General features: G+C 52.2%; 9 protein-coding genes across 9 annotated transcripts; 2 read left to right on the top strand and 7 right to left on the bottom strand.

Moving 5' to 3' along the window:
- Nucleotides 1–187: 187 nt before the first annotated feature.
- V1518DRAFT_425459 (uncharacterized protein) lies at nucleotides 188–1685 on the bottom strand (the record flags this gene model as incomplete). Its single annotated transcript, XM_066905917.1, has 2 exons — nucleotides 188–1513; nucleotides 1623–1685. The coding sequence occupies 2 exons, from the start codon at nucleotides 1683–1685 to the stop codon at nucleotides 188–190; spliced, it is 1389 nt and encodes a 462-aa protein (XP_066761080.1).
- A 344-nt stretch (nucleotides 1686–2029) lies between these two features.
- On the bottom strand, nucleotides 2030–6619 carry V1518DRAFT_411435 (RAVE protein 1 C terminal-domain-containing protein). The gene is made up of 6 exons (XM_066902847.1): nucleotides 6397–6619; nucleotides 6217–6330; nucleotides 6083–6151; nucleotides 5875–6026; nucleotides 5621–5818; nucleotides 2030–5566 (listed from the first exon to the last, which is right to left on the bottom strand). The coding sequence occupies exons 1-6, from the start codon at nucleotides 6481–6483 to the stop codon at nucleotides 2251–2253; spliced, it is 3936 nt and encodes a 1311-aa protein (XP_066761079.1). The 5' UTR covers nucleotides 6484–6619; the 3' UTR covers nucleotides 2030–2250.
- Nucleotides 6620–6627: 8 nt separating this feature from the next.
- V1518DRAFT_411434 (uncharacterized protein) lies at nucleotides 6628–7469 on the top strand. Its single transcript, XM_066902846.1, has 2 exons — nucleotides 6628–6992; nucleotides 7049–7469. The coding sequence occupies exons 1-2, from the start codon at nucleotides 6785–6787 to the stop codon at nucleotides 7093–7095; spliced, it is 255 nt and encodes an 84-aa protein (XP_066761078.1). The 5' UTR covers nucleotides 6628–6784; the 3' UTR covers nucleotides 7096–7469.
- A 237-nt stretch (nucleotides 7470–7706) lies between these two features.
- Nucleotides 7707–9749, bottom strand: V1518DRAFT_370782 (uncharacterized protein; the record flags this gene model as incomplete). The annotated part of the gene is made up of 2 exons (XM_066901334.1): nucleotides 7707–9142; nucleotides 9209–9749. 2 exons carry the CDS (start codon nucleotides 9747–9749, stop codon nucleotides 7707–7709), a joined length of 1977 nt encoding a protein of 658 aa, XP_066761077.1.
- Nucleotides 9750–10320: 571 nt separating this feature from the next.
- Nucleotides 10321–10982, bottom strand: V1518DRAFT_411430 (histone-fold-containing protein). The gene is made up of 2 exons (XM_066902845.1): nucleotides 10708–10982; nucleotides 10321–10652 (listed from the first exon to the last, which is right to left on the bottom strand). Exons 1-2 carry the CDS (start codon nucleotides 10855–10857, stop codon nucleotides 10491–10493), a joined length of 312 nt encoding a protein of 103 aa, XP_066761076.1. The 5' UTR covers nucleotides 10858–10982; the 3' UTR covers nucleotides 10321–10490.
- Nucleotides 10983–11223: 241 nt separating this feature from the next.
- Nucleotides 11224–11871, top strand: V1518DRAFT_411429 (histone-fold-containing protein). The gene is made up of 2 exons (XM_066902844.1): nucleotides 11224–11337; nucleotides 11396–11871. Exons 1-2 carry the CDS (start codon nucleotides 11292–11294, stop codon nucleotides 11758–11760), a joined length of 411 nt encoding a protein of 136 aa, XP_066761075.1. The 5' UTR covers nucleotides 11224–11291; the 3' UTR covers nucleotides 11761–11871.
- On the bottom strand, nucleotides 11858–15013 carry V1518DRAFT_411425 (Alpha/Beta hydrolase protein). The gene is made up of 6 exons (XM_066902843.1): nucleotides 14729–15013; nucleotides 14420–14667; nucleotides 13851–14344; nucleotides 13660–13797; nucleotides 13497–13607; nucleotides 11858–13443 (listed from the first exon to the last, which is right to left on the bottom strand). Exons 1-6 carry the CDS (start codon nucleotides 14733–14735, stop codon nucleotides 11916–11918), a joined length of 2526 nt encoding a protein of 841 aa, XP_066761074.1. The 5' UTR covers nucleotides 14736–15013; the 3' UTR covers nucleotides 11858–11915.
- Nucleotides 15014–15334: 321 nt separating this feature from the next.
- Nucleotides 15335–16411, bottom strand: V1518DRAFT_411423 (Alpha/Beta hydrolase protein). The gene is made up of 2 exons (XM_066902842.1): nucleotides 15661–16411; nucleotides 15335–15606 (listed from the first exon to the last, which is right to left on the bottom strand). Exons 1-2 carry the CDS (start codon nucleotides 16396–16398, stop codon nucleotides 15391–15393), a joined length of 954 nt encoding a protein of 317 aa, XP_066761073.1. The 5' UTR covers nucleotides 16399–16411; the 3' UTR covers nucleotides 15335–15390.
- Nucleotides 16412–16443: 32 nt separating this feature from the next.
- V1518DRAFT_411418 (6-phosphofructo-2-kinase-domain-containing protein) lies at nucleotides 16444–18537 on the bottom strand. Its single transcript, XM_066902841.1, has 6 exons — nucleotides 18262–18537; nucleotides 18122–18165; nucleotides 17181–18067; nucleotides 16935–17124; nucleotides 16836–16875; nucleotides 16444–16778 (listed from the first exon to the last, which is right to left on the bottom strand). The coding sequence occupies exons 1-6, from the start codon at nucleotides 18309–18311 to the stop codon at nucleotides 16712–16714; spliced, it is 1278 nt and encodes a 425-aa protein (XP_066761072.1). The 5' UTR covers nucleotides 18312–18537; the 3' UTR covers nucleotides 16444–16711.
- Between the last annotated feature and the right edge of the window lie 565 nt (nucleotides 18538–19102).

The following is a 19102-nucleotide window of genomic DNA, read 5'->3' as shown; positions in this document are numbered from 1 at the left end:
GAAATGCGACAGAAACAAATTAAATCTTATCCGTTGATGTACTTTTCATGGAAAGCAAGCAATAATAGATGAGACTCCCAATGCTAATTTTCTGCGTTTCGTAACAGAAGTGTCGTGACTGAAGAGATTGTAATTCAAGAAATAAGACAAAAATGAAATGCCGTAATATTAATTCTTGTCTCTGCAGTTACTGGCGCAGGTAATCTCTCATGATATCGGAAAGTTTACTCGCGCCCTGCTCCAGGATATCCTTAATGTTGTTCAAATCGTCACCTGCAGTTCCATTCGTGATCTTGTTTGCAAAGTTGCGCGCGACGCGTTCGATATCACCAAAATCAGACTCGGTCTCTGGCTCTTCATCTTCGCGTCCGAAATAAGCATTCGAAGAGATGGCAGTAGCGCCATCAAATGCACTGAGCCGCGCGCGCGCCTCAGCCTGTGCGTTCGAATCATACTGATTTCGCCCAAAATACTCATCGGATGATATAGCCTTCTGGTTGCCAAACTTGCTCTGCACAGCACCAGGTGCTTCGTATCGTGAGCTCGCGGCTGACGACGCAGAGGCAGTCGATGGCGACGGCGTCGCCGCTGTTGGCCTGGCAGTCTGACCGAATCCAAGGCGCGCAACGCCAGCGGTGGTGCGGTCAATGGAATCGGAAGTCAAAGACGACGGATATTCGGAGTTCGTCGACTCTGTAGGCTCGACGACCACCTTCTTGATAGGCTTTGGCGGTGCCGCGGCAACAACCGGCTCACGCTCAGCCTCTTCGACCGCACTTCGCTCGGCCGCATCGAAATCAATCACCTCTGCGCCGAGCTTCTTCGCACCAAAACGCTGACCCCGCTTTGACGACAAAATATTCGCAGCCTGCCGCCGCGCAGGTGCACCGCCGCCGATGGCCGACGCCGCAGACTTCGACCGCAATGCTGACGACGATGTAATTTTTCGAGCCAGTTCATCCGTTGGCGCACTTCCACTAAGCGGCAAGCTCGCTGTGCTACTGTTGCGCGAGGCTCCGTTCAATCCGATGACTGGTGGCGTTGATGTGCGCGATGACGGCACAGATGAAGTCTTCACCGTAGGCTTATCCCAGCTCGAGAAGAAGTCGTCATCACCGCTCTTTCCCGACGCACTCGAATCAATCTGAATCTCGAATCCTCCATCCTCATCTAAGACAACCTCATGCGGATGTATCTGCGCGTCTTCCGCAGCACGCCGCTTCAACTCGGTCTTGTACATCTCCGCGGCACGCGACGTGTACCGTGCCTTTGCGTCCTTCGACGCCAACACAGCACCACCACCGTTCCGTGTGAAAAACTCACGCGCCTTCGTGTTACCACCGACCTTCATCAGACGCAGCTGGTCCCACGTCCATGTGTCGAGGTTTGTTGACCGCACGAACGAAATGTGCACACCAAGGTTGCGGTGAATCGAGGAGCAGTCAAGACATAGGTATATCGCGAACGGAACCGACGTCCATGTAGGATTCTTCGCGCCGCAATCAAAACATGACTGTAAAAATTGTTAGCCCACCCGTAATTGCATTAACGGCCACCGCTGATGCCCACAGGAAGGTAGCCGGCCAGCGATGGCGATAACCTGATAAACGGGTCAATTATACCTTATTTCCTCTCTCCGAGCGCAGTCGGTCGAAGATTGCGAGAGACTGTTGCTTTGAGGCCATACCGCTTCCAAATCACGAAAAAAAGGAGTACCGAGGACAACGCAGGATTGAGCGCGTGTGCAAGTAGAGGATGGAGAAAGGGGGACGTGGATTTGGTGAAGACGCAGGATGGCGAACGACCGGCGGCACGCCGAGCCACAACGCGGCTCTAGGCGACACAGGTCGCACGCGCACGTTCCACAATGGTCACGTGAACTGTACAGCTGCCGCGCAGCTGCATAGATATTGCTTAACTGTGGCACCGTGCCACGCCTATTCCACTGCGCGAACCTGCAAGCCACAAGCCCGTTCAATAGCACACGTATGTAGGCGACAGGCTGTAGACAGCCGCCGAGTTGAACAATATGCATCAATTCGCCATCCGCGCCTACATATGAAATTCGCGAGCCATTAAGATAGCAGAACAAAACCAGGAACAAAAACGCACAGTATTGACATCGAGAAACCAAAAATAACAAAAAAACACAACCTCACATGTAAAACAGTATTACAGCACTTCTATTTCCTCTTTCCCACGTGCTATTCCATATTCCTCGTCCGTCTATTGAGTTGAACAACTTCAGTACTACCCCCACATATCCAACATGCTCTTTTGTGGCGGTGGCTTCGCGGCCTCAAGCTTATTCACGAACTTCCAATTCCGTGCGAGATCCAGTGCGAGCAGGTCGCAGCCCATGCGGTCGTAAAGCTTCGCAATATGCAACACAAACTGCGTCTCCACTGCGGGAGTGATGCCGATGCTCGCATGAGTACCAACCCGCAGTGAGTCCCGTATTTGCCGGTATAATACCACGAGGACAGGATCCTCGACAAGAAACATCTTGCTCTCAAGATCTTCGGCTTCGCCGGATTTTTCATCAAGCGTTATCTCATTCCGATATGATGATATAATGCACTTCAGCGCCATGTCCTTTCGTCCAAGTTGGTAGAATGCAAGACTCGCAAGCCATCGGTCCCCGGTGCGATATGCAAGAGGCAGCACCTCCTTCTGTAGCAAGTCCAAATATACTGGTCCATTGTCGTCGCCTTCGTATATCCGCGCAATAGCAATCGCCAGCTGCAAATCATGCAGATTTTTCAAACACACATTAACGGCATCCTTGAGACTGTCAGCAAGCAAGAAGAACGCGGCCGCGTACTCATATCGCTGCTTGCTCAATAGAACGTACGCGTTCTTCAACGCGGCAGTCTTCCATCTCGGCTCAGAGAAGTTATTCGCCAAAAACTTCATCATAGCTCGCTGTTCCTTGTGGTAAGACGCCATACGCCACAGACCAAGCAGGATCTGCTTCTTCCTCAACGCGAGATAGAACAGCGTGCAGTCCACTGGATTCCGAGGCTCTGAGTTCGTATATATGATACGCGCCATCGCTTCAAACTGCTCTCGAGCCGCCGTTGAGCTGCGAAGCCACACAAACATTCCCGACTCTCTGGCCTGTTGCCACGTCATCCGTCCGTTGTACGACTTCATAATCAAATCAACCAAAACCTCTTGAGACTCCGAATGATACGCCCAATTGTGATCGCGATACGGCATCTGTATCATGGATTCCCGATGTAGAATGAACAGTCTGAACGCCAAAAAGTATCGGACACCGTTCTCATCTAGTGAGCTCCGCTGTTCTTCCACCTGGCCCATGCCCTCAACAATCGCCGTGAGCGAAATCTGCTGATGGCTTGTGAGATATGGCAACGACACATTCTTCAGATAATCCGTTAACGCTAACGCAGCGCCTTCATTAAACGTGTCGAAATCCTGATCCTCGGCCAAATTCGCCGTAGAGAATAGCTGTGAATACTTCGCCGCCCGGCTTTGCCTTGTGGGTTGCGCTACCATTGCATCGGTAGGCTGGATGAAGTCTTCAATGCGCATGCCAACGAGGCTATCAATATCAGCTACATTAGCCTCCGACGGGACAGTGAACTTGAGCTCTTTCAGCAACGTCACGAATACCTTCCGCACAGGATCGGTCTTTCCAACAAAAATCGATTGTGCGACAAATTGCGGGTGGTACAATGGTAATGGCCCGTTGAGAACAGAGACAATATCGAAAATATTTCTAAACGGCACCTTGTGTGATGACAAGTGTAGTGTCTGAATTGCCTTGTGTGTGTCGACGCGCTTATCATGAGTGAATAGCTGATTGCCAGAACCTATGACCAGTGTGCCATCCTCTAGCCAAATCGAATCGCCAATCACGCGAGGTGTGTACCGACGAATGTTGATCTCTCTGAACACAGCCCACGCGGGAAGTTCCTTGGTGTAATCAAATCGTAGCTGGCAATAAAGCAGCACACGGTTGCTAAATCCAATAGCCAGTATACTCTGTGAATCAGGTGTACACGTCCAGTCCAGATCCTTGATTGTGTCTCCTTCCTTAAACCGTTCTTCATACTCTAAATGCTGCTCGCCGATGTCCCAAATTGTCAACCGCGTAGACGACTCATCGACAAGAGCGATTTTCTTCATCGTACTTCCCTTGGCGAGATTGAGACTCTTGATTCCGGTGTCTACACTCGCAGTCTCAAGCCACTGTACTGACCCCGAGGGATCGGTCGCTCCGTGCGCCATCCTGGCAGTCCATGATCGGACCATGCCTTCGCTTGATATGCTCGTCACGACATCTCGCGCGTATGAGTCTATTGATCCGGTCAGCTCCGCTGTCCATCCGACAGGATCAACCGAGAGCACTGAAACAAGAGTGTCGCCTGCAGGTACAGGAAACTTGAATTCACCAAGTTTTTTCAAGTGAGCAGAAATCGACGCGGCATGCTTCACCAAGGTTCCGTTCGTTCCGTTCATTCCATTCGACTCAACGCTCCCGTTGGTGGTCCCATTTGCCTTGCTCTGATTAGAATGTCCATTCGCAGCCGTGTAAGAAAGGTCAAGCGTCGGCACTTGCGCTTCCCAGACAATACCAAATCGGTCATTGTACACAGCCAGCACATGAAATTTGCCTGTCTTCTCAAAATTCTCCGGAAGTAAGAAGAGATTCAACAGAATTCTCTTCTTGTGCGCAACCAGTGCACTAGAAGCTATCCGCTTAGCTTTTGGACTGCGACAATCCCACAGCACAAGATCAAAGCTCTGCATCGTAATCACAAACTGTCCTTTCAACAGAATAATCGCTCGCTGTACCTTATCCGGAGCCATTATGATACTCGCAGGCTCTAGCATAACCGTACCGAACATTTGCCTTGGCTTCCAGATTATATTTTCGGCATGATTACTAGAAGATAACATAGCTTTGCCGTCCGCAGTCCGCACAAGGCTCTGTACGGACTTGTAATGGCCGGTCCATACCTGGGTCAAGCGCAGCCGGCATTCGACGGATTGAGGATATAGGAGCGTCGAAAAGTTAGATTCGTATTGCCGGATTCCGGCATTGAAATCGTGGATTAACAGCACAAAGTCAGGTTCCTTGGATGTACTGGCTCCGAAGCCCAAAAACGATAAATGTTGACAATTTTGTGGGAAGTCTTGAACGGGTGTTGAGTCGTACAAGATTTCAAATATGCTGAACGCTCTTCGCACGCGAGACCCAATATTTTCGATACCAAACACAGCCATACGCCCAGCTTGGTCAAACACAACGCAAACATCTGGGTTCTTGCTGGCAACCTCAATCAAATGTTCCATCCGTTGCTTCGAGACCGGGTCATCCTTTGCGTTGCGCACCGCGGATTCAGTGGCGCGAGTGAAGTCTTTGTTATCAATAATTGTGGCATACCGGAGTTCGCCAGGTAATGATCGTGGGAGCACGTCGAAGAGGTCAAGGGATGACCACATCTGCATGTACGAAGACTCGACGCTATCCGTCGGCGCCCATATCCGTAACACTCCGTCAGCGCAAACTGTGTACAAAATATTCTCCATTGACCTAGGAATCAATTAGTACACTGCGGATCGCTGTAGATGACCGGCGAGCACTTACTGCGATCGACTGAAAGGTCGGCGCCAACGCAGCTCAGTTACTGCACGCGGATGGGCAAGATAGGAGAAATCGAAGTCGGCGTTAGCCATGTCATATGAGAACCGGCGCCAGACTTTGACAAGCTTGTCGTTCTTTCCGACAGTCGCCGCCAGATATGAGTCAAACGAGAATGCCGAGAGCATAGCTGGTACAGCCAAGCTAAATTAGGACGTCAGTAGTCAATTCCCATACAAAAAGTATCCCTAAATGCTCACGTCTTCTTCCAAAGACGATGCGGTCCATAGCCCATGACCGCCCATAGCGAAACAGTCTTTCCGGCGACCAGCAGCTCCTGTTCGTTACCCCAGTTGACTCCATTCGGCACACCATCGTCAAGGTCTAAATGTAGAGTCCATTGCAGCATCCACTAGATACGAAACACATCAGCATGTGAGCGTTTCCCCGCGACATAGCCGTAATTACCTGGAGTAGCGGGCCACGTTCTGCGGAGGGTGCATAAATCAAAATCTTTGGGCCAGACACCACAGCGATCTTTCATAATGAAGCAATTAGTTCGAGATCCGATAAACAGAAAAGCTGGTTATAAGTCCACATACGTTGCCTGTACTTTCCTCGATATCTACCGCGCCGCCATCCCGGTCAAGATAAATTGTCTGTCGAAGCACACTCGGCTGAGATAAGATGACCAGATTGTTGCCCGAAACATAAGTCTGAAATCAATGTTCTGTCAGGTGTCTGAAATCATACACGGAAGACATGGCAGCACAAAAACATACCACAAGTCGTAAACCATCCCAATACGCGGTGCTGAATGCCTGGTGGATGCTGTTTGGCTTTCCTGGGTGTAATCCAGGTGTCGCCATTTCGGCGAGGTTATTTGTCGTTTCAACTCTTCCGCGCACAACAATTAAACCCAAGCAAGTACGGTGCTACCGTAAGCAGACTCCCGAAACAGGTTTGTCGTTGTCGCAGGTGCTTGCAGTCGTGCTGTGTCGCTCTCCGGCTGCGGAGTGCGCTAACATCTCCTCGACCACTGTATATTCCAGGGTTAGGGCACTTCATACACCGCCGGCTTACTGCAGCATATCGCGAACACGAAGTCATCACGCCAAACAGAGATCAAGTCATCTGTGGCATCACTGCTGGACTCTGCAGACGCTGCAAATGGCCGATGCCGCTGAGGAGGCCCAACTGGCAGCTACCGTGCCGGCTGCCGACGATGCCGTCAGCGCTTCGGATTCTGTCAGTCAATATGACTCCTCCGATGCACAAGACGAGTGGGACGAGTCTATACGACAGATCAAATATATTTTTGCGGCTCTCATATTCCCGATTCTTGGGAAATTTATTGGCCGTCAAGTTGCTATCAGGTGTAAGCTTTGTACTGGCGTTTTGACTTGCGGGCGAGAGGAGCTAACGGTGCAGCAGTGTTTACGAAGTACACCGTCAACCGGCTGCTGAAGGCAGCCGTGTAGACTGACCTCCGGCAAGTCTACGACCACAGCACTGCTCGAGCAGATATAACGACTATGAACACGCTTTACAGGAGTCGAGAAGACGCTGGGTCGTGATCCATGATCAAGACTATTACTTGATATCCCTAGCAGAGCAATGGCAGTCCTGCTCCGCGTTCCACATACGACTCCATGAGTCAAAAGAGCTTCCTACACGTATCATTGTATATGTATATGTATATAGTAATCCCTGTTATTATTACTATTATCATTCTTAACCAGCCAAACAAACTAATAATCATACAATGTAATATTCCAAACCTGCCTGCGTGCAATGCCTCCAATAAAAATGCTACCGCTCCACTCTCAAATAAAACGATTGATATGCCACCCGACTTTCCCATAATGTACTGCCTTCACAAATAATATAAACCAAAACAAAAAACCTGCATAACACTATATCACGTAAACAAAACCTGAAGAAGAGAAGAGAGTAGAAAAAAATATAGCAGAGCAGCAACTCAGAGTTGTAATTATATGAAAGGTTTGAAACGCCAAGAGGTTCCGTGAAAGTTCGATCCTGTACTCCAAATGCAACATTATCTACACTTATTAGTCCCGCGCTGCCGTGACTACTTCCCGCCTTTCTCGTGCTTGACTCTGATATGCCGTGCAAGAGCATCCGGTCGAGAAAAGGTCTTTGTATCGTCGTCACAGAGATCGCATTTGTAAGTTCTCCGTTCTGCTGAGTGAATGGTCTCTTGATGACGAATGAGATCGTAAGGTCGCGAAAAAATCTTGTTGCACGGTTTTCCTGTCTTGGGACTAACATATGTGCATCGGTGTGGCCCAGTGTGAGCAGAAAGTGGAAGTTTCTTCCGTGGCGGCGTCTGGCTGTGATGAATGCGACGATGCGCCCTCAGTTGCTGCAAAGACGGAAACACCACTGAACACTCGGGACACGTCGACTCTTCAATGGAGATATCCGGCTCAATACGCGATGACGATCCGACATTGAATCGAGAGTCAAACGATGCTCCACCAGGAGGGCGGTAAGACGCATCCGATACAGGGGAAACGGCAAACGAAGAAGCATCCTCGTAGTCCGACGCGACCGGAGATGAAACCGAAGAAGATTGCGTTGGGGTTTCAACGGCCATATCCTCGAACCCTGTAGGCGTCGGATGTCCAACCGACCGGGGAATCGATTTCGGTGTCGAGAAGTATTCGCTGTCCAAGAAACTGTCATCGCCAGACTCGATATCAGACTGTTCCTCAAGCGGTAAGTTGGCACTGCTGCTGTTAGACGAGGATGACGGCGTCGGACCAAACAACTTAGGAGTAGAAGTCGGCATGACGACGTCATTTCCAGTCAAAATATCTGTCTCAGACAAATCAAGCAGAGCCTCTTTTGGAGAGATAGTTTTGACGGCTGGATCCAGGGCCATCTGCTGCCGTTGGTTTCGCATAGCGTTCATACGATCGAAACTCCGCTGATCGAGGTCGAACATCTGTCGTCCGCGCCGCTGCCGGCTCTGCTGCTGTTGCATGAGATGCTGAAGCTGAAGGTTCTGCAGCTGTTGTTGCGGACTAGCATCCTGAGTTGAGTTATATTTTGATTGGAAGCCGATCGGCTGCGGCGAGCTGCTAAGATTCGAGCCACTCAAAACACGCAACTCATCCGATGCCGCTTGTACCCGCTGTAAGCTCGGCTGCGAAGCCGCCATGGATGGTCCGGCAGACGTGGGCAGAGATGGAAACATTCGGTAATGCTGCGGCACAGACTGATGGGTCATCACTGGGCTCTCTGGTGATGGACCGGGATAGAAAGATGACGACTTCCGGAAAGGTGACATATCGCGGTAGGGGCTGGGGGATGCGGTGCGCGTTGTAGGGAGCGATTTCGCCCACGTCGCTGGCCGGACATCCGAGAAGTCGTTGAGAAAATCGTCGCTGGTAACGGAGAGCACCGGGGACATTGCAGGCGAGTAGAGCTCGTCTTCGAGAACGTCCGAGATCGTGCGCTCGAGCTTTGGGTTTTTGAACGTTGGGCCAAGATCGGCTGGGTCTGCAGGGTGGAGTAAGTAATCGCCAAGAGCACAAGCTAAGAGAGGGTGAAGGATGTCTTGTTCACCTTCAGACATTCGCCGGCCCTGTGAGTACTGATAGCTGATGGGATCGTCGGATGTAGTCGTCAGCATCTCCTGCGGATTGAACGACGAGTTGTGTGACTGAAGTGTATCGTTGTCATTGTCATCGTCAGGAAGCTGCATCAACGAGTCCAGATCGTCGACGCCTGTTGGGAGACCCGCTTGTGCGTAGGAGTTGTTGCTAAACATAGCCAGCGGAGAAAGCATGTCAGGAAGCGAGTCAGCCTGCTGGCCGGATGTACCGTTGACCCCGCTGAGATAGCCGCCACTAGAGGAGACCATCGCGGGGTTAAAGAAGCTCTGAGAAGTTGGTGTAGAAGCCAGCGAAGCTGGGAGAGAGTACGAGGCGCGGCGGTCAAACTTGGGAATCGATGACGGGATAGCGGCTGGAGCCGCGGGGCTCGGCTGATAGTCGCCGTACGGTGAGGGAAAGAGACTGCTGTTATCAAACGAGCTGGTCGAGAAGCCGTGAGCAGACGACGGCCGCGGCGCCTCGTGCTGATCGAAGAGAACGAAGTCTGCCATAGCGCGCGGTCGGAAGATGTGGAGGGAAGACGTGGAGAGATGAGCTAAGCAACGGCGACGCGCGCACGGAGGACGATCACGGGGCAGATTATGCCAGCAATAGCACAGAGACGGCTCTGTGAGACGGCGACGCAGCCGGAGGTGGCAAGAAGACGTGGCAGTGAGACGATGCTGAGGACGCAGGCAGGTGCGCAGCAATTGCAGAGGCGGGTGGCTTGAGAAAGAAGAGATGTGGAAAACGGAGAGCACGGAAAGACGCAGAAGCGGTCGGGAGAGGTGGTGATGAGGGCGGAGCGTAGGCCAAAAGCGTACCTCTGCTCGTGTTGTAGCGGTGGAGAAACGTGACGTGCGCCGGATCAATGACGAAGCGCAGCTCACGTGGAAATGGCACCTCACCCACCGTCATCCTGTGATCACTGCAACACATAAAATCACGGATCACAAGTCCACGTCGCTTGTACGCGCGAGAGAGCACCGGACGCGATCGGTCCATCGCCGTCTTCGCTTCGGCCGACCAATGCTAACGTCTACGCGTGAACAACCCCCGAACAGGCACTAGTCTGACTACCAAATTCTTTGTAATATACATTTGTATTTATAACACCCAGACGAAAGGAAAAAAGCACTAAATACTAAAAACAGCCTTGCCGCGTCCGCCGACAACCCCGCCGCAAATCCATAATGTACACAAAACGCTGCTGCGCTGCTGCGGAAGCAGCGCAACAGAAGCGACAGAGTAGCTTAACCACCGAAACCGTAGAGAGTGCGGCCCTGGCGCTTGAGAGCGTAGACGACATCGAGGGAGGTGACAGTCTTACGCTTGGCGTGCTCAGTGTAGGTGACCGCGTCGCGAATGACGGACTCCAGGAAGGACTTAAGGACACCACGGGTCTCTTCATAGATCTGAGGAGCAGCGCATCAGAAACAATCACCGCAGCACGAAAACAAAAAAACATACCAGAGCGGAAATACGCTTGACACCACCACGACGAGCAAGACGACGGATAGCAGGCTTCGTGATGCCCTGGATGTTGTCACGTAGAATCTTGCGATGACGCTTGGCACCGCCCTTTCCGAGACCCTTTCCACCTTTGCCGCGACCAGTCATTGTTGAGTAGAGAGAAAAGAGTAGTGAAGTGTGCTGGCGGAGCGAGACTGTGGATCGCGGGTGTAACAGGATAGCTACGCGCGGGGGAGCACCGCATAAAAGGGCGGACAGAGAGGGTTAGGGGAGTTTCATCAGCTGTGGGCGGTGTGCGGCGCAGCGCGCGCGACAGAGCACAGCGCACCACTCACATCCACGCTGCAAACCGCAGCATTCCGGCCCTGTTTTCTGCCGCAGCTGCGCCTGGAATTGTGCGCCTCTTGACACGACATTTGGCACACAACTGCCACAGCACACAAAGGCTAGGGTTTCCCACCCCAGCATCAACCACCGCCCTTTTCCTATAAAGCGCCTCCCCGCCACATCTCTCTCTATCCTCCCTGTCATCGCCGCTTTCCCGCCTCTTCCCTTCCACACTCTCCACCACAACACCAACAATGGCTCGTACCAAGCAGACCGCCCGCAAGTCCACTGGTGGCAAAGGTATTTTTTATCTGCTTTTTTTATTTGTTGTTTATATTCTAAAATTTCTATTTTCTAGCCCCCCGCAAGCAGCTCGCCTCCAAGGCTGCTCGCAAGTCCGCCCCCTCTACCGGTGGCGTCAAGAAGCCTCACCGATACAAACCCGGTACTGTCGCTCTCCGTGAGATCCGTCGCTACCAGAAGTCCACCGAGCTTCTGATCCGCAAGCTTCCCTTCCAGCGTCTCGTCCGTGAAATTGCTCAGGACTTCAAGACCGATCTCCGCTTCCAGTCGTCCGCTATTGGTGCTCTCCAGGAGTCTGTTGAGGCTTACCTCGTCTCCCTCTTTGAGGACACCAACCTTTGCGCCATCCACGCTAAGCGTGTCACTATCCAGGCCAAGGACATCCAGCTTGCTCGTCGTCTCCGTGGCGAGCGTTCTTAAATACGCTATCTCCTATCCTGTGGTTTATTATGGCTTTGTTTCTAGTTTTTCGGTCAAGCGAGGATGGTTGTTGTGTACATTAGGATTTTAAATATACGGGTTACTATCGTGTATTTTGTATTCGCAATTAATTCTTTGCGTAGCTCACTCGTGCTCTAAGCTTCTTCCTTCTCCGGTTGACCGCGCTGTGCATCTGAATCATCGGACTTGCGCTGTGCTGCAAGTGACCGCACAAGCGCATTCCGTCGGCGTTCCATCAACTCAGTCTCCAGAACAAGCTGCGTCCGATCCCATGACTTCAGTCGCACGATTTTACGGCGGTTTTTGGTTCGTCGGGCTGCTGCACCGGACCCGCCGCTGTCCTCGACACTGCCAGCGCCGGAGGACGCGTTGTCGTCACCATCGGCCCCGGTAGCAGACAGTAGCGCGTCGCGCAGCAGCTCTCTGCGGCCGTCCACCAGCTCGTGCCCGCCAGCAATTCTCGCACGGCCGACAGATATCTCTATCGGCCGGCCCTGTTTGTCGTCATCAGGGATACCAGCGAACGCTACTCTGTCACGGTCTCTGTGGCGTTCTAGCTCTCCACGGTGTGGCGTGTCCGCGTCATCGGCACCAGCTTTGTCGCCGTACCCGTACGTGAAGAAGTCATCGTCATCTTCCACGTCGTCCACGTCGCTGTCATTCGAGCTCAGGTCAGACGACGACGGTAATACCCAGCTCAGTCCCGCCTTACTCAGTACACTGTCCAGCGCTCTCCGCGCTACGTGTCGCTGCACACGCGTCGTCGACGGTCGCGCCATGTTGCTGTCACTACTGCTGTTGCTACCGCCTTTGTCGTCATTTCCATGCCCTAACGACGTCGACACCGATGTGCTACCTTTCCACGCGTCGTAGTTGTCCTCTTCTTGGCGCATATGCGCGTCGTGCGCCGTGAACGCTTCCTGGATCCACACCGCACACCGTGAGATCGCCGCACGTCCTTCTGGAAGCAGCATCGGAATTTGCAGAAACCCGTGTGAGATGCCGCGGATCAGCATGACCTCGACGAATTCGTTCTCTCTGTGCCCGCCTGCCACGCCATCCGTGGCAGACATAGCAAGCGCCTCCAAGCGAGCCTGCGCGCCTCGCTTTGCTTCGCGCAGGCGACCAGCGAATTGTACCGTATCATCCACGAGCGGATCAACCTCGCCGCATATCATGTACACCTTTGGAAATCGCGCGAGCAGCTCCGTCGGAGCGTTCAGCGGCGACAGTAAATAATCCGTGCTAAAGTCTGGCTTGTTGTTTGGCCCGATATACAAGATCACCATCGCGCGCAACATTTCCGGTGACAGTATCTTGTCGCTGAAATAGGATACCCGCGACGTCATCGCCAGCGATGTGCCGATCGCATACTTGGCCATATCCATTGTTGGAATACTCGTCTGTGCTTTCGCCTTTACTCTGCTGTTCTTCAGCGCGCTGTGAGTACCCATCTCGTCACGATCCTCAACACTGTGCGGTAGTCGAAAATTTTCTTTTTCAAATTCCTCGAAGTCACTCTTGACTACTTCATCTTCGACCTTGAGGCGTCCGCTCATGTCTTTATATATGCTCTCCTTGCGCTTCATGAGACTGGGCGCGTGGAGCTCGCGCACACTCTCCTGACGTAGCAGGCGTACCTGCTCGTCGGTCATCCAGGATCTATTTGCTTCATTAGCCTCAACGTCGTCTCTGCACACCGCGAGATGACGTACGTGAAATTCAGATCAAGCGCCGGATAGACCATCAAGATCGAAATCGGCAGCTTTGGGGAATGAGGATTTGTTAACAGCTTCAGCATCGTTCCTGCCACGAAATTTCCTCCTCTGTGGTTGAGTTAACTTCTGTCTTCATCCATGAATGGGCATTGGAACGTACGCGGAATCTCCGGTCAAGACGATCTGCAGGTCCGATAAGCCCGACAGTCCGATGCATCGTCCCTTCGTCCGCATGATCTCGATATACGCGTCATAGCACTCGTCTAGACTGTGTGGATATGGATGTTCTGGTGCTTTGCTGTTTGATTAACCGTCAACTTGTGCATAATAAGGCATATGATGGTGACTTACCCGTAGTCGATACTCACGACCGGCGTCTTTAATTTCTTCGCCCACGCGCACAACGCGTCATCGTGATGTCGCGGCGTCATGCTCACGAATCCGCCGCCCGGAAAATCTAACAGCAATTTCGACTGGCTCTTAAACTTATGCCGCGGGCCATCATAGTACAAATACGCCTTAATTGGCGTCTTGTACCGACTATCCCTCGGCCGACTAATTTCGAAACTGCGCAACACCGCGATACGCGGACACGAAATCAGCTTTGTGAGACGCAGGATTGGCGAATTGGCTTTCTCCCAGGACATCCGCAAGTGCTCTGCTGTGATTGTCGCGCGGACTTTGCGCACTATTTCGTCCGCTTGGTCCGCGAATACTAGGTAATACATGCTGAATAAGATCGCGGCGACGTCCTGTACCGGTTTTGGGCGAATGGACATCGCGGTCCAGAAGCCGGCGTCCAGGGCTGTCAATATCCACGACGCGCGGAAGAACGATTTGCTGTACTAGAGTCACAGTCTTAGTTATTGCTGTTCTATCTCGATCATTGCTAACTATTGCCTGCAATAGGTAGAACGTACTACACCTGCTAACGGCTCCGGCGCCTGCAAATTCAACAGCTTGTCGACGTTCTTAAGCACGTACAACCCCGTCATGGTCAGCACGTGTATTTGCCACGCTGACGCGTGCGCGCTGAGGAAACGACTAATGTTGCTGATAATCGGTGGCCCGTGGCGAGGGCCACGGATGAGATAGAGAAGCCATGACGTCGCGACGACGAGGACTTGTACTTTCTTGACGTTCTGGGCCGGGCGTCCGAGGATGTGGTCTGCGTTGTAGTGGAGTCAGCGAAATATGAACTAGTACAGTGAGAGTACGTATGAACATACCAATCATACGTGGCTCAATGATTATAGGAAGATAGCGCTATAGCCATAACAAGCCGCTTGGGTTGTGTATAATCTATGCCGCGTGTGCTGTTTGTGTATGCTAGTGTTCCAAAGACGAAAGGAATTCTCCAGTGACGGAAGAAGCAAAATGCAAGAGTCTTGATCCCTGACTCGTGTATGCGGCAGAAAATCGATTAGCCTGGGTGACAGTAGTCAGCGCAATGCAGAGAGTAGCGCGAGGAGAAGTCAGGAGCAAAAATTGGCGGCGGCGAGCGGGGAGGTAAACACGCTCTGACGAAGCTTGCAGGCGACGGACTATCACATGCTGAGCTCCTTCCCCCGCGATGGGCACGGGACAGGGGCTGGGAGTGTCACATGCGGCATGTGCGGCGCAGCGCATACATGCAACGTCCGTGTCGCGGTTATGCACAATATTGCGTCATAGTTCCTAGAAGAGGGCTAGCGGGAGGGCCCGTTTCAGTTCCGCTCATCGCGTCAGGGAGTCACGGGGCGGGCCGCTGCGCTGTTCCTTTGCGAGCAGCGCGTGCGCAACCGCAGCTTCGAGAGCTCGCGCACAGTCTACGCAGAGCACAACTCCTTCTGGAAGTCTTACTCACTCTCAATTCGCGGTGTAAATCGGCAGACCCAGTATCAATTTTACTTTACATCGCGCCGTTGCTGGTCTCCACTTTGTCGACGTCACTGCATATACCGGCCACGACATTATACAACGCATCCGACTCCACAGTCTCATCATGCGTCCCGCCGTTAATTTTCAGAAATTCGACATCCCACCCAGCCTCTTGCAGCACGCAGGCAAATTCTTCGGTCTGATGTATGCTGAGAAGTTGGTCTTGCAGCGACTGTATCAGTACAATCTGTGCTGATGTCAGTTTACAAGCTCAACTTCCGGCACGACTTTCCTGTCTTACCTTTGCGCTGGACTCATCTCGCAATTGCCGCCATTGAAGTGAACTCGGCGACGCTTCATCCCACAGCTGATCGTCCTCGCCAAACGCTTGTCCCAAAAACTCTCGGTACGCGGGATATTCCCGTCCGAGCTCGAGCAGGTCGTAGATGCCCTCGACGCAAACCACACACCGCACCGCATCGCTCATCATCGCGCCACTCGGCCCCCCTGCGTTGTCGCTGTCTTTTGGAATCGTCATCACCGTTGCCTTCTCAGCAATCATCGTTGCTAAAATCTGCAACGCGATGCACGCGCCGGCGGAGTGTCCCACAATCACGATGTCCTGCCGCGAAATCCCATACTCCTCATCCAGCGTCCGCAGCGCAAGCGCCACGTCGTCCACGTGCGTCGGATGCTGCACAGCGGGCGACAGCCGATAATCTATCGACGTTCCATACCAATGCGCTGGCAGAACGTGCTCGATCAGTGGGTACCCCATCCACTTCGTCTGGCGTGGGTCGCGCCACGCACCGCCATGGATGTAGATCAACCATGGTGTGCGCGCAGCATCCGGCTCCGCACTGCGGTAGACTGTGATTGATTGCTGCGTATGTGGCTGCAGTGACTTTGGTGTGTAGTATATCGTCCTTGAGGATGGTCGAGACGGCATGGCAGGCTGTGTTCGGCGGGATTTCGATGTATACCATGGTACACGAGAGCAGGGCCTGCGGAGAACAGTATGTCCACAAACCCCTCGCATACTGTAATCACAGCTCTCTAGAGAGCGCCGACAGTCTTCGGTTCGTTCGCGAAGATGAACACTCCATTAATATAGTTACACTATTTACTAACAGCAGCGATAGTTTGCAGTGGCTCATGATTAAAGCGGATTCCAAGAGACCGGCCCTGAAAAATGCAAGTACAAAACAAACAGCCAACTAACCACAAGGAATATATGCCATAAATACACCAGGTAACTACTGTCAGCTAACGTGAGAGAAGTATAGTACAGAAAGTCCATTCCTTGCATGAGCAGATTTTTTTTTATCGAGCAGCCTAAATGATCATAATTCTTACTTTTTCTTGGTGGATTGGCCCTTCTCACGATACGTACTGACAGCTGGAATGTCTGCCTTGATTCTGTTGTCGACGTTAGTACATGCACACTTTCGACAGTATAGCAGTCTCATCTTTTACCTCGTAACTTCTGTTCCGTATGCTTTTGGTTCCAGTTTAACTGTGAATTCCATGTTAACTTCATAATCATGCGAGCTAAGTTAGAGAACAAACACATACTGAGGGTATGAAGTGGAACCTCCATCCATGGACTCTTGTCCTGCGGCACGTTCATGAAGTATGCGTAAATGCATCTCAGAACAGCCTGGTGAGTAACTATCATGATATTATCCTGTCTCTCTAGTTCCATGATGATTGGCTCCAGTCGGATCACCACATCTCGATAGGACTCGCCTCCAGGATACCGGTACTAAGACTGTTAGTTGATCCATGCTCCAAAAGTACAAAAGCAACCATATTACATACCTCATACTTGTCCGCATCACGGGCTGCAAAGTCATCTGGATATTTGCTCTCGATCTCTTCGTACGTAAGTCCATCGCACTGGCCGGCATCGAGTTCATCGAGAGCTTTCCAAGTAAGCTGTCTGTATGGCAAATACTTCGCGGTCTGCTGAGTCCGCTTCAACGTAGACGTCCACACTGTCAGTGGCTGGTCACCCACTGACATTCGCGTCAGTCGAGGTAGCTGTCTTGAATACTCGCGTCCTCGAGGTGAGAGATCCGAGTCTCCACCGATCTTCCCCTCTACGTTGAACTGCGACTCGCCATGGCGACTGAGCCAAATACAGCGCGGCTTGATGTGCAGGTTCATGAGATAGTACACAATCCGGGACTCAAGGTACGATTGAATCCGGTTGATGATGACTTGCGAGCCGACGTTGATAAGCTTCACGTAGGTCAGATCGCGTTCAGAGATCGTCTCGTACACTTTCTCGTAGTTGCGGATACGGTTGCGAAAGTCCAGAGCAGCCTGTTCGGGGTCCTGCCCTACGTAATCAGGACTGCTGGTTTTCACATCCACGATATTCTGCATAATCAGGTCCTCGTCGTCGCACCAGCTCTCGACGAACAGCGGCTCGACGTTATGTTTGCGGCAGATGTCAAGGACCCAGTCGCGGCGCTTACGGGTTGTGTTTGTCGCATCGAAAATTCCGACCATGCCATTCTCCTCTTCGAACCAGCGGAACATGTCCTCGAGCGCGGCTTCCGCAGCGTGTCTGCGGAGCCGCTCGCCATCCTCGTTGTTGACATCAAAGAAGTCCGCTGTGGGATGCGCAGTTTCAATTCGTCGATAGTTGCCCACGTTGAAGCATTTCGCGTCGATAGATAGCCATGTCAGGTAGCGCACAACTCGAGACCACGGGTTAGCCAACGCCAGTTCGAGAATTGGAGATCGGAACATACTCTTTTGCGCAATAAGAGACTTTCCGCGCGCTGGCAGCCCGACCCTACACACAACGACCATAAACATGTCAATAAATATTACAGTAAACAGGGAGCTCGCGTAAGGCCGCACGAGAGACAGTAATCACGAGAACACGCACATGATCACGCATATCTGCAAGTTCTCCATATGGAAGGAATATGGGCCCATTGTGCCGACTTAAGGGTACGATCAATGCCACTAGTAGCCGTACTCGCAAGACAAGCAGATTGGGAGAGGGGCTATTTGTCGTTCTGGAGAGGAAAGTGGTGAGGGAGAAAACAAGAGGGAAGGCGACGGCCGAACAACGCGTGCAGCGCCGCGATATGTTAATCGGAAGGACGAGAGTTCCGCATCGAACTGCGCCAGCCGGGTAACGCGGCTTCCCCGCCTTTCGCCGATTCTTCATCGACGACACATTCTTCCCCTCCTAAATCTTCCTCTGCTCCACAGAAGGTCCATTTTTCTGCTGCTGTTACTATTGCTCCTGTTGTTATATGCTAGCTAGTCATCAAAGTAGTGCTGCTCAATCGTAGCGTGAACCGCGTTGTGTCGTCAGTCGGTCATACGCCTCATGGTCCTTGCGCTGAGTAGTTCGACACTCAGACCCGGAAACGGAAGTTTAAGCGTTGACTTTTGGTAGCAGCAAGTTGCCGCAAGACAAGTTGCAGATGTGTTTGCGGATGCGTTTCTACGTGAGGAGGTCACACCTGGTAGCAAACGGGATGCGACTATTGTGAAGCCGAAGAAGAAATTCCCGTCCGGTGCTCATCCTGTCCTCGACTGGGCTCCCGATGGCCACCACGTTGGCTGGATTGTGCAGCGGAAGATTACTAGCAAGTTTTCAGAAACAAAGCAACTGTAGCCGTGCACGCCGTCGCTCCGGCGCTTTGCGGCTTGCCGGTAGGCGTGATATAGCCTGCTGCTGTGCGCTGGCAGCGTCAAAACCGACGACGCGCCAT

The sequence above is a fragment of the Limtongia smithiae genome (genome assembly GCF_038497785.1).
Source record: "Limtongia smithiae strain NRRL Y-17922 unplaced genomic scaffold V1518scaffold_2, whole genome shotgun sequence".
In the NCBI taxonomy this organism is placed as follows: domain Eukaryota; kingdom Fungi; phylum Ascomycota; class Lipomycetes; order Lipomycetales; family Lipomycetaceae; genus Limtongia; species Limtongia smithiae.
This window is presented reverse-complemented; position numbering and strand designations above follow the sequence as displayed.

Bases quoted from the DNA above. Each gene is read 5' to 3' on its own strand.
- V1518DRAFT_411435 (XM_066902847.1), bottom strand. From the start codon at position 6,483: ATGGCGACACCTGGATTACACCCAGGAAAGCCAAACAGCATCCACCAG. The intron at 6,331-6,396 runs GTATGTTTTTGT...CATTGATTTCAG, and splicing joins GGGATGGTTTACGACTTGTG to ACTTATGTTTCGGGCAACAA. The intron at 5,819-5,874 runs GTGAGCATTTAG...GTCCTAATTTAG, and splicing joins CATCGTCTTTGGAAGAAGAC to CTTGGCTGTACCAGCTATGC.
- V1518DRAFT_411434 (XM_066902846.1), top strand. From the start codon at position 6,785: ATGGCCGATGCCGCTGAGGAGGCCCAACTGGCAGCTACCGTGCCGGCT. The intron at 6,993-7,048 runs GTAAGCTTTGTA...ACGGTGCAGCAG, and splicing joins CCGTCAAGTTGCTATCAGGT to TGTTTACGAAGTACACCGTC.
- V1518DRAFT_411430 (XM_066902845.1), bottom strand. From the start codon at position 10,857: ATGACTGGTCGCGGCAAAGGTGGAAAGGGTCTCGGAAAGGGCGGTGCC. The intron at 10,653-10,707 runs GTATGTTTTTTT...GCTGCTCCTCAG, and splicing joins TCAAGCGTATTTCCGCTCTG to ATCTATGAAGAGACCCGTGG.
- V1518DRAFT_411429 (XM_066902844.1), top strand. From the start codon at position 11,292: ATGGCTCGTACCAAGCAGACCGCCCGCAAGTCCACTGGTGGCAAAG. The intron at 11,338-11,395 runs GTATTTTTTATC...TCTATTTTCTAG, and splicing joins CAAGTCCACTGGTGGCAAAG to CCCCCCGCAAGCAGCTCGCC.
- V1518DRAFT_411425 (XM_066902843.1), bottom strand. The intron at 14,345-14,419 runs GTACGTTCTACC...CTGTGACTCTAG, and splicing joins CGGAGCCGTTAGCAGGTGTA to TACAGCAAATCGTTCTTCCG. The intron at 13,798-13,850 runs GTAAGTCACCAT...TTAATCAAACAG, and splicing joins GTCGTGAGTATCGACTACGG to CAAAGCACCAGAACATCCAT.
- V1518DRAFT_411423 (XM_066902842.1), bottom strand. From the start codon at position 16,398: ATGCGAGGGGTTTGTGGACATACTGTTCTCCGCAGGCCCTGCTCTCGT. The intron at 15,607-15,660 runs GTAAGACAGGAA...ACATCAGCACAG, and splicing joins GAGATGAGTCCAGCGCAAAG to ATTGTACTGATACAGTCGCT.
- V1518DRAFT_411418 (XM_066902841.1), bottom strand. From the start codon at position 18,311: ATGGGCCCATATTCCTTCCATATGGAGAACTTGCAGATATGCGTGATC. The intron at 18,166-18,261 runs GTGCGTGTTCTC...CGTTGTGTGTAG, and splicing joins TTGCAGATATGCGTGATCAT to GGTCGGGCTGCCAGCGCGCG. The intron at 16,876-16,934 runs GTATGTGTTTGT...TGGAATTCACAG, and splicing joins GGTTCCACTTCATACCCTCA to TTAAACTGGAACCAAAAGCA.